This window comes from Clarias gariepinus, chromosome 4, assembly GCF_024256425.1.
Source record: "Clarias gariepinus isolate MV-2021 ecotype Netherlands chromosome 4, CGAR_prim_01v2, whole genome shotgun sequence".
NCBI classification, from domain to species: domain Eukaryota; kingdom Metazoa; phylum Chordata; class Actinopteri; order Siluriformes; family Clariidae; genus Clarias; species Clarias gariepinus.
Genome location: NC_071103.1, coordinates 7923067 through 7935107, shown reverse-complemented (window position 1 = coordinate 7935107; position 12041 = coordinate 7923067). Strand labels below are relative to the sequence as shown.

Below are 12041 nucleotides of genomic sequence, written 5' to 3'. Positions count from 1 at the left end.
CTGCTGGTTGCAGGTTTTGTGCTCATTGCAAAGCAGTGCATGGTTGCACCATTTTACCCTGAATGTTTTTTGCACTTTTTATTGATTTTGTTCCTGGAATTATTGTTACAAATGTCATGAATGTGTTTTGTGGTCTTATTTCAGTGACTTATTTTTGTTGTTGTTTTCAATAATCAGGCATAACTATTTTTTTCTCCAATATACAAACTTGTACATACAGGGTGCTCATATATTATCGTAGCCCAGTTTGTGCTGAATATAATGTTATTAGACTTTAGACATTTATACTGTATGTTTATAAGTAACTGAAAAATATACATATGTCAGGACATGTCAGAATCTTTTCAGGGCTCCAAAACACCTTCAGACGCCTAAGGGTTAATGTAAATGTAACATTTTAGGAATAAGAATATTATTGTTATCCTTAACCCTACAGTCAATATAGTCTCGTCAAAACCGACAAAATAATTATCTTAACATTTTAGATGTTTTGACATTTTGTTTTCAGCTAATTATATTTATTTTTAACATCACAACAACTGCTGCATGTCCAAATTTTTTTTTTTACTACAAAACAATAGGAGCAGTGTGGACAGTGTTTTGAAACTTTTTATATACGTATAGAGTGTATATATATATATATATATATATATATATATATATATATATATATATATCAAGTGGGTGCTCCACATCCTACCATAATATCTGTTGGGAAAAAAACATGCTCCACTTAACTGGTTAACTGCATGAAAGATGCCCATACACAGATCACTCGCTAGTATCTGAAATGGTGCACAGGCTGATAATGAAGATTGAGTATGTTTCCATTCCAGACACAAGGCATATTGCTAGATAGACTACATCAAGAGGATTTATTACAACAACTTATGCTTACACCAACAGCAAAATGTCCAAACATGAATGTAGTATCCAGGAAGCAGAAAATCTGAGCATATGTTTAAATAGTGCTGGAAATGCTGTGCCCTTTTATTGAACATTTTATTTACATTCAGTCTGATATATAGATGATGACTAATTTGCAACAGACAAAAAGATATACAGATGTACCGTATTGAAGTTTGACAGGCCCCTAATTGCTGGCAGATTAAATCAGATCAGAAATAAAATGATTTTATATTAAATTTTAAAGAATAACATTTTACTCTGTTGAACCAAAAGTATGTTGTAGATTGTTTACCACTGACCCCAGTTACTGTGTCTGCTATTATTTATTTATCTACATTAATTAATTTACAAAGATGAGCTTGTGACATATGTAGATGTGATCTATATCTTCACTTCATCTGGAGGTTGTTCTCCGTTTAGAACTGCCAAGGCATTGACAATCATTCTCTCCACCATCATCTGAAAGGTCTCCATAGTGTGTGTTCCCATGTGCGGCAGGACAATTACGTTTGGTAATGACAATAAAGGATGATCTCTGTAAAAATGAAAATTACAGACAATACAGAGAATTAGATTTATAAATTCCTCATTCACTTACTGCTTATCTTGATCTGAGTTTAAAAAAAAAAAATGGACTGCACCTTGGAAGTGGCTCAGGGTAGGTGACATCCAGAGCTGCAGCTTTTATGATTTTCTTTTGAAGCGCATCAACCAAAGCATCTTGGTCAACAACCAAACCTTTGTCAAGAGAATGTTTTTTATTAATTTTTATTTATTCAATTTAAAATGTCAGACTTACATGTATTCTAGAATTACTACATGGAAAGTGAAATATTTAAATCCTTTTTTTGTTTACTTTTTAAAGATTGCGGCTTTCAGCTCATGAAAATCAAAAATCCAGTATTTTAAAATATGAGAATATTTCATTTCTCATTTCATGTCTTGTTCAGTACATGCATGATAAGACAGCTGACTTGACAGTTGTCCAGAAACAAAAATAGACACCCACCACAAGCAGGGTAAGTCACAGAAGGTGCTGTATTGAAGCATATTCATGGAAAGATGACTGGAAGGGAAAACTGTGGTTGGAAAAGGCACACAAGCAACAGGGATGACCGCTGAATATTGGCAAGCAAAGCTGCTTCAAAAATTTGAGAGATCTTTACAAGGAGTGGACTGAGGCTGGAGTCAGTGCATCAAGAGCCAGCACACACACGTTTTCAGGAATTGGGCTACAACTGTTGCAGTCTAGTTTCGAGCCACGATACTTGGTACATGATATACGATACACGTTTAAGCGTCTTACCTGGAGGAGGACAAGAACTGGACCATTGTTCAGTAGTCCAAAGTCCTCTTTTCAAATGTAGGTAAATTTTGCATTTTATTTAAAGAGCAAAAGAAATCAAGAAAAGATGGAAATAAAGGTGGTGAATTCTGTCTGTATTTAAACCAGGCCCAGTCTACTGTCTACAGTAAGTCTGATATGGAAGCAATCTGAAAAAGAAGCTCCAATTACAGACGTTGTACGGCACACTACAATTAGGCCAGATGTAGGGGGGTCAATGAAAGGGATGAAAATCATGTGGCAGCTGACTGAAGTATGGAAGAAGGGCTCTAATGAAATAGTAAAACGATAAATACAGCATGATAGAAAAGCATAGCAGAAGCTGCAGAAAGAGCTTTTTTTTGGGATTGGGCACAGAAGTGAAGAGATAACTTGAAAGCCAGAAGGAGATGAGGGCGGCGCCGCACCCACAAGCATCCTCCTAATGTTTTTCTTTCGTTACCAGATAAATGGGATAGCACAGACAGGAAATGTAATGTGTTTTTTAGATCTGGTGTTCGAGTTCAATTTCACCAAGTACTTCACCGATCGGCTACGCATTGCTCTCCTTGTCTCGTCGCTATCCGGGCAGGCAGCTGAGTGGGCCACGGCAGTTCTTTGGTCAGACCCGCCACCTGTCGCTACACTGCTGAATTTTGTACCCTCGCTGTACAGACCTCCTGGAGAGACGCTGCGCTTCGGACATCCTATTACGAGGGACTGGCTTCGTGTATTAAGGACAAACTTGCCGGACGAGAGCTCCCTGCCCCCCTGGAGGAACTGATCCAGCTTGCCCTCTGCATCGATCAGCGCCTCCTCTCTTGTCCAAAGCCAGCCCTGAGGACCCTGCCGCCTGCTCCGACCTACTCCCATGCTACACCTCGACCACCGACCACCTTCACCCCCTCCATCACTGGACATGTCGGATCTCCACCTCCTGCCGTGGTTGACACCGAAGCCGAGGAACCCATGCAATTAGGGCGCGCCTCCCCGACCGTGGCAGAGTGCGAACGCCGGTTTCAAGAGGGTTTGTGTCCCTACTGTGGGTTGGCGGCCCACCACCAGGCAATCTGCCCACTTTGCCCGGGAAACGCACAGCCCCGGTGAGCAGAAGGAGAGACTCACCGGGCTCCATCCACATCTCCATCATCCACCAGCGCCACCACCTCTCGCCTCATGGTTCAGGTAACCCTCCAATTTGGCCACAAACGGGTTCGAAGTACCGCGTTCATCGACTCTGGTGCTGCTGGTAACTTCATTGACTCTACTTATGCCAAAGAATTGGTGGTAAAGATGGAGGTATTTTCCCAGCCAGTTCAAATTAAATCTGTTGACGGTCGGCCCCTTTCATCCAGCCCTATCACCCACCAGACACAGTCCGTCATGCTCACCTTGGATCAACACCCCGAACAGCTCCAGTATTACCTCACATCCATCGCCTCACCTCCCATTATACTCGGATACCCCTGGCTGCTACAACACGACCCCCTCATCTCGTGGACTTAGAACCAGATCCTCCAGTGGGAGCCGACCTGCACTGAACTTTGCCTGCGGGCCCAGGCTGGGAACGTGTTCCAAGGAGTCTGAGGATGTCGACATCGACACCACCCACCTTCCACCCCATCGACCCTATGACCTGGCGATAGAGCTTCAGCCGGGTTCCACTCCCCCCTTGTGGCTACCTCTACTCACTCACAATGTGTCGACTATCGGGGGCTAAATAAGATCACCATAAAGAAGCGTCACCTATTGCCGCTTACCAACTTAGCCCTGGACGCCCTCTCTGGTGCCACCGTGTTCACAAAGTTGGACCTCCGGAGCGCCTACAACTTGGTGCATATCAGAGAGGGTGATGAGTGGAAAACGGCTTTTATAAACCCCACCAGACATTATGAGATTCTGGTCATCCCATTTGGACTCTGCAATGCACCCTCGGCCTTCCAGCAGTTTATTAATGATGTCCTGAGAGACATGCTGGTCCGATGGATGTTCGTCTATCTAGATGACATTCTAATCTACTCACACACAACCAAGGAACACATTCAACATGTCCGGGCTGTTTTAAAAAGATTGCTCGCACACCACCTGTACTGCAAGCTGGAAAAAATGTGCCTTTCACGAACACTCCACCACGTTCCTGGGTTTTGTTATCTCGCCCCAGGGTGTGGCCATGGACCTGCAACTGGAAGTTGTGCGTCACTGGCCCCTACCCAGGACTCTCAAGCAGCTTTAACGGTTTCTCGGGTTTGCTAACTTCTATCGTTGCTTTATCCAGGGCTACAGTACAGTTGCAGCACCACTCACCACCCTGACCAGGCCTACATCTTACCCATTTCAACTCACTCCAGCCACCATCTCTGCTTTCCGGGAACTCTGCCATCGTTTCACCACCGCTCATATTTTCCTTCATCCAGATGCCAGCAAACCGTTTGTTGTGGAGGTGGACGCGTCGGACGTGGGCGCCGGCGCTGTTCTCTCCCAGCAAGGTCAAGACCAGAAGCTACACCCCTGTAGCTTTTTCTCCTTGAAATTTGACCCCACTCAGCAGCGATACGGTGAAGGGGACCGCGAGCTGTTATGCATAAAGTGGGCCTTGGAGGAAAGGTGCCACTGGCTCCAGGGCACCAGTGAGCCGTTTATCGTCTGGACCGACCACCAGAACCTCCTAACCATCGGGAACCTTAAACAACTCAACCCACGGCAGGCACGGTGGGTCCAAAAACACAAAGGCCGACGCCCTATCTCGACAATACGAGGAAGACGTCCCCCGGGCGGACCCCGTGCATGTCATCCCCACTTCACGAAACATCGCACCCATCCGCTGAGATTTAGAAACAAGGGTTCGCCAGGCACTGGCTGCAGAGGCTGGACCAGCAGGTGTGCCGCCTGGACGACTCTATGTGCCCCAGCGCCTGAGATCAGAGGTCCTCCACTGGGGCCACTCCTCCCCCATCTCCGGACACTCCGGAACCCGACGAACCCTACTATTTGTAAATCGGGCGTTCTGGTGGCGCACCATGAAGGGCACATTGACGAGTTCGTTTAGGCATGTCCGGTGTGCGCCAAGGCCAAGGATGTAAACCAGCCCACCCCCGGAGAGCTTCAACCACTTCCCGTTCCTTGACAGCCCTGGACGCACATTGCCTTGGATTTCATCACAGGCCTGCCGGTTTCAGAAGAAAAGAACACTATCCTAACCATCGTTGACCGGTTTTCCAAAGCCGTACACCTGGTGACCCTCGCTGGACTCGGCAAAAAACACTGCCGAGCTGATATTGGAACACGTAGTCCGCTTGCATGGGTTCCCAAAGGACATCGCCTCAGGCAGAGGGCCTCAGTTCACCACCCAGTTCTGGAAGGCCTTCTGCCGTCTGACCAATTCCACCAGTAGTCTGTCATCAGGTTACCACCCCCAGACTAATGGTCAGACGGAATGGACCAACCAACAACTGGAGCGCTATCTGAGGTGTTTTGTTTCAGATCGCCAGCGGTCCTGGGCCCACTACCTCACATGGGCTGAGCTGTCTCACAAGCTCCATTTGAGGTTTTCCATGGTTTGACGTACCATTGGCCCAACAGTTGGTCCGTAGGTGTCAGCGGCTGTGGAATCAAGCCAACCTCGCCATCCAACGTGCCAACACCAATTACACTGCCCAGCATCGCTGTCGACACCCTCCGGGACGAGGGTAGGTGTACCAAGTAGGTGACAAGGTATGGTTAGCGTCAAAAAACCTACATCTCCACACCGAATCCCGGAAGCTATCACTAAGGTTTATCGACCCATACTGCATCACTTTACGAATTAACCTTGTCACCTACCGGCTCCAGCTGCCTGCGGCGCTCCGGATCCATCCAGTCTTCCACACATCCCAGGAAAAACCCTTCATCACCTCACCTATGGTTCCACCAACCCCCCCCCCCCCTTCCTCCACGAATCATTGAGGCGGTCCCACTTACACAATGCGACAGATCCTCGACTCGCGGAGGAGCGATCTTGGATTCCAGCACGTTTCATCCTCGACCCCAAGCTCATTCAGGACTACTGTTACCGGGTATCCTCCACTCCAGGAGGGTACTGTCATGCACACTCAATCCGTGACCGGCACTGGAAGTAATGCGGTCGGTCAGTTATTGAGTTCGCCCATGTCGCCTCGGACCTTGTAGCCGAAACGTGAGTACTCACCTTCTTGGGTTTGCTTTCAGATTGAGTTTGTGTTTATAGGACGCGGGTATAATGTGTGTTTATCACTTGCTCCCCATTTGTGAGAGTCCTTATAACAAACCGCGTGGTTATCCTGCCTACTTGTGTCACTCCGCGTTTGGGTTTACCATCCACGCTACAAAGGGCTAACCGCTAAAGCTACGTCTTCTGGTCTACTCAGGTTAGTTCTTGACAGACTGACATTTATTTTAAGAGAACTACACTATGACTTTACCTCTGCTGATGTTAATGAGGGTACTACTGGACTTCATCATGGCGAGTTCTTTAGCACCAATTAGCTTGTGTGTTTGAGGGGACAGATTGACCACAATCATTACGAAGTCCGAGTTCTGCAGCAGCTCTTCCATTTTCTTACAATACACAGCACCAACAGCCCTTTCATCCTCCTCCGTCCTGTCATCACAAAGAAATCAGATTTTTTTTTTTTTTAAATCACCTCATCAACTATAGAAATAATGCTTGGTTTTAATGACCATTATCAATTATATTTAAAAATATATTATAGAAACATACTACACTTAAAAAAAGGTGTAAAATCTATTGATTTATTTGTTCGGCTCCACATACTAATCCAGAAAAAGAATAACACCCACAAATGGCATTGAAGAGGAGTAACCCCATTCTGTAATAGGGGAGCTATTTTTTTGTATAAAGATATAAAGATAAATCAAGTTAAGTTCAACGATTATTCATCATATATACATTACTGCACAGTGAAATTCTTTATTTTTCGCATATTCCAGCTTCTTGTTAGTAGGCTGGCGTCAGCCATTATACAGCAGGAGCAGACAGGGTTAAGGGCCTTGCTCGAGGGCTTGTGGAAGTGGGGCACGAGTCCTTACCTGCGATTCCTGTTGTGGTAGAGGATTCGCATGTCAAAACTTTGAGCTCTTTTGGCAACTTTAAATCCAATTCTTCCCATACCAATGATACCCAAGGTGGCACCACTGACATCAGTCCCCAAAGACGTCTCAGGCACGAATTCTGATTCATGGTATTTTGAAAAGTTATGTCCTGCATGAAAAAAATAATTAAAAACTCATGAGGAGTGGTATTCATAAAATATGTGTACAAAAGTGAAAACATGAATGATCCTCACCTTCAATAATTTTCCTTGCTGATGACAACATCAATGCCATCCCAATGTCCGCTGTGGCATTGTCGACTACATGGGGAGTATTGCACACCTTTACTCCAAAACTATTGATTAGTGGTATGTCCAGGTGGTCCACTCCTACACCACAATTCACAACAACCTGAAGTTTGGGTAATGCTTGTAAAAGTTCCTTATTTACCTTTGGTAGGATACCGCACACGAAGATAGCCTGAATCTTTACTGCATAATCTTTTTTTTCAAGAAACTTCTCATACTCGATAATTGTGAAATGCTTCTCTAGAGTTGGCTTAAAACACCTGTAGATCCCCTTTGGTCCAGGCTTCATGGTCAATATGCAGGGTTTCTCCATAATCTGCACACATGGAGGGCAAAAACTTTAACCTGCAGAATTTCATTCATTTAAAGTCATTGTGACTGCCGATAGAAGTCCAGATTTCTTATTATGTTAGGTGGGTTAGTCTGTTCAATTACTTTTAAGGCTGTGAAAATTAAAGGGTCCTTATTTAAAAACAGTACAAAAAAGCTTTGCAATTGCTTGGCAGAATTTTGGGAATATAGATAAATAGCTGTCTCTAGAGAGTATTTATTTATTATTTGTATTTATTCTAGTCGAGATCATGGTGGATCTGGAGCCTTTGCTGGAAACTCTGGATGTAAAATCGATTTAAATATGATGCAGACAGTCTTAATCTCTCAAGACTCATAGCTAGTTTTTTTTTCTACACTTCAGACTATTTCTTTTTTAAATGAATAAAAAATTCACATTCAACACATTCACAAGAACACATTCTTTCTGTTTGTTGAAGAATGTACATAGATCTGCAATGTCCACATACTGTACTTTGCGATAATGAAATAAACAATGTAAATACAGTGGAATATTTTAACGTGAACATCTTGTATCTTGTTAATGATAAGAGATTTATAGAAGATGAGCCATGTTATATTTTTAAAAGTAGAATATTAAATCCGGCACATAACTCTTCATAACATCGCTTTTACTCAACATGGTAATTTTACTTATGGTGCAGGTTAAACTTCAGGCAGATATCTAAGTACTATATTAAATTCTGTCTGGTCAGTTTTCTGAGATGCTGTAACATAATCTGGCTGGACAGACATACTTTTTCCTAGACTGGTTTCGTGTTTTCCAATGTACTGTATGAAACGTAAAATATCACTGAAAGAGCGATTTCTGACTAATGTACAGACAAAGCCTTTCTTTTATTTATATACAGAATGGTTGAAAAGTAACTAGGCATTAAGAATTGGTAAAGTCCATATTTCTAATACACTTTTATTGAAACAAATTGTACACATACGTTTACAAAGGAGAAATAAAAGCAAATCTTTGAATTTTAACAAAGACATCGGTGGCGTCAACCAGTTTCCTCAAACATCCAAGGATTAAACGCACAGTCTTCTGAAGAAACTGTTTGTGGATATTGCTGAGAACCACCTGGGTTCATGAATGGCCTGGATTAGGCCATTCATGAGGTCATCCAGGAGACCGAATTCCAGGAAAATGGTGGTCTAACCACACACACACACACACACACACACATCAAGAGCACAATGGGGTGGTGCACCATGAAGTGGTGCTCTAGTTCTACAGCTGTTACATTTTGCCTACTTTATTTTTCCACCCTGTAGACTTCACATGAACTTACATTTACAATTATATGTACTGTACTACATGCCCAGGCAGATAATCAATCATTTCATCACTAATCTCCACTACTTGATGACACTTATAGAGATACAACTACTGTAATACTGACACTTAGTTCAGTTTCTGTTTAAAAACAGTAGTGTGTGCAGTAAGTGTAGTGTACGGACTCCCCTGCCCCACTAATCCATGACTAATGTTTCTGTTCAGTCCTTAGACTGCACATAGACCATGTGTAAAAAAAAAACTGATCCCTTAAAACTTAATTTTTCAGAATAATGGACATTCACTACACATTTGAGATTGTCTGTTCTGTTTCTGAAGAAATAAATGTGTGTATTACCTTGGAACTGAGAGAAAAATGTTGAAGTGTAAAGATATCCCTCTTGTGCAGTTAAACCTCGCTAAACTCTGTGCCTCCCACAGGCTGTCATTAAGGGACCGTCTGAAAAGGGCAGGACACCGGCAACTATGTAACATTCCACCAAGACTGCAATATATATATATATATATATATATATATATGTAATTTGATCAAACAAGAGGCATTCCATGAGTTCTGATATGGAGTATTGCAGCACTGGGCGTGTGGAAAGGGATTTACACCAAATTGTCCTGTAGGATAACTGAATGCCCAGAACAGAATGTTACCCTTTCTTTTTTTTTTGGCGGAAAGGGTTTAGTTAGTTTAGGGTTTGTGTGCGTGGAGTTTGCATGTTCTCTCCGTGCATGGTGGGTTTCTTCCGGCTACTCCAGTTTTCTCCCACAGTCCAAAGGCATGCAGATAAAGCTAATTGGCCTTCCAAAATTTTCCCGTAGAGTGTGTGTGTGCATCTGTGTGTGTGTCAGCACTGGGGAATAAGATCTGGCTCAGCGGATAACTGAGCTATCGCTTTGTCTCCCCTAGTGTGTCTACGTGTGTAATTGTTATCCGTTAATTTCTTCTAGCACCAAATCAAGTTTACCTGTGTCTACCCCGTGTGTCTCCCTATTTATTCCAGTCGAACCCGTACCACTCCGTCTGTTCACTGTTGTGCACCTTCATGTTTGTGTCGTTAACCTTTTTTGTGTTTGTGTACATTCTCCCCCAGGACTGAACAGTGTCTGCAGGGTCGGGCACCTTGTGTTTAATTGGAAGACCACCAACAAGGTCAAGGTCGAGGTTGAGAGTGTCTCAGCCCTCTGTGTTCGCCGCACAGGTGAATGGTCATTTTGTGTTTAACCCTGCGTTCGCCCCCTCTTAAGACAGACATGACATATACGATGATAATGTACATTCGTTTATTTTATTGTGTTATCAGCATGCTGCATTTTCGGGGGGAGATTTTTTTTAAATAGTGAAAATGATCAGCCACCTGTCCCCAAAAAAAGCAAAGGCAAACGAGCAAACAAGATGCAAGCAATACATTCTGCTTATACAGTATGGCGTTATATTCCACACACTACTTCTGATTGGCTGTTTCTCCTCCAATCAAGTGGCACTACTATCGACCGCTTAACGGAAGCGCTGTAAAAAAAGGTTTATAAGTGAAGCGACTGAGTTGTCCGATTTGAATTTTAGTCGATGTAGTCTAACAATGAGCTATATGGATAATTAGATAAGTAAATAAAAACACACAATGGACAAACGAAACTGGTATATACTAATACTTAATTAACTGAAAATAAATACTATAATATTTGTTTATAATATTTATAAATAAATGCAAATTAATTTACATTGCCTCCCTTATATAATTTCTTTTCATTTGTATATAATTATATATAATAATATAATTTTAATTTCTTATTATTTTCTTTTGATTTTGTAAAGCTGCTTTGAGACAATGACCATTTTAAAAGCACATATTGCCAGCTGATAGAGAAGGAACAGCCAATCAGAAGTAGTGTGTGGATGTCTGTGATTGGCTGGTTTTGTGGCAGTTTTGTAATGCTGGACAAAGTTGAGCGAGCGTACAGGCAGAGTCGAGCACGCACAGAAAATAAATGTTGCATGCGCGTGCAGACAGAGTCGAACGCGCACAGAATCGAGAAGTCTTGCGTGCGCGGAGAACACGCGAGCTGCTGAGCACGCAGTGGAGACATTGCACGTGCATAGAGTGCTTTGTCTGCTCTCAAAATTGAAACCACGCGCTCAGAATTGTGGCAGAAATATAACGCCATAATACAGGAGACGCGGTGAAGAGGATGGTGAAATTACAAGGTACATGGACTACAAAGACGTTCCCATGTCCTGCACCTGTGACAGCGTACAACCAGCACATTGGAGACCATGAAGTGATACAGAAAGATTTTTCTACACTTCTTGGACATTGCTGCCACCAATGCTTTTATTGTGCATAAAGAACTATATGGTAACCTGTCTGTAGTGTCTCACAGGAAGTAGCACCAAAACGGTAGTAGTGACCATGTACCAGTTCCAGGAGCTGAGTTGACCTTGGATGCCAGAGATGTTGCCACTACTGGTTGTAGGTTTTTTAAGCTCTGTGCATATATATTGGATATATACCTGTGTGTGTGCGTGTGTGTATGTATATATATATATATATATATATATATATATATATATATAAAAAACAGTATGTATGAAATGTCAGATATATGTTTATCAATTAAATGTACTTATTTAGTGGGACTTGTGTAAGTAGCCCAAAAACTACATGAAACATGGACTTGTATGTGCAAAAGTAAGTTAATTTAAGTCAAGCAGGTAACAGACTCAGCTGAAACACATTTGGGTGCTTACTGTAATTAATTATTTAAGCAGACCAATTAAAGGAGACAATCTGAGCATATGTTT

At 42.7% G+C, this 12041-nt stretch overlaps 1 protein-coding gene across 2 annotated transcripts; it reads right to left on the bottom strand.

The window, feature by feature from the left end:
• Nucleotides 1-856: 856 nt before the first annotated feature.
• LOC128520704 (probable 2-ketogluconate reductase) lies at nucleotides 857-9655 on the bottom strand. Of its 2 annotated transcripts, XM_053495062.1 has the most exons (6): nucleotides 9585-9655; nucleotides 7555-7924; nucleotides 7298-7469; nucleotides 6670-6848; nucleotides 1551-1647; nucleotides 857-1444 (listed from the first exon to the last, which is right to left on the bottom strand). In XM_053495062.1, exons 2-6 carry the CDS (start codon nucleotides 7919-7921, stop codon nucleotides 1291-1293), a joined length of 969 nt encoding a protein of 322 aa, XP_053351037.1. In that variant the 5' UTR covers nucleotides 7922-7924; nucleotides 9585-9655; the 3' UTR covers nucleotides 857-1290. The 2 variants fall into 2 exon arrangements, with proteins under 2 accessions (XP_053351037.1, XP_053351036.1); XM_053495061.1 differs by lacking the exon at nucleotides 9585-9655 and having other exon boundaries at nucleotides 7555-7972.
• Nucleotides 9656-12041: the final 2386 nt, after the last annotated feature.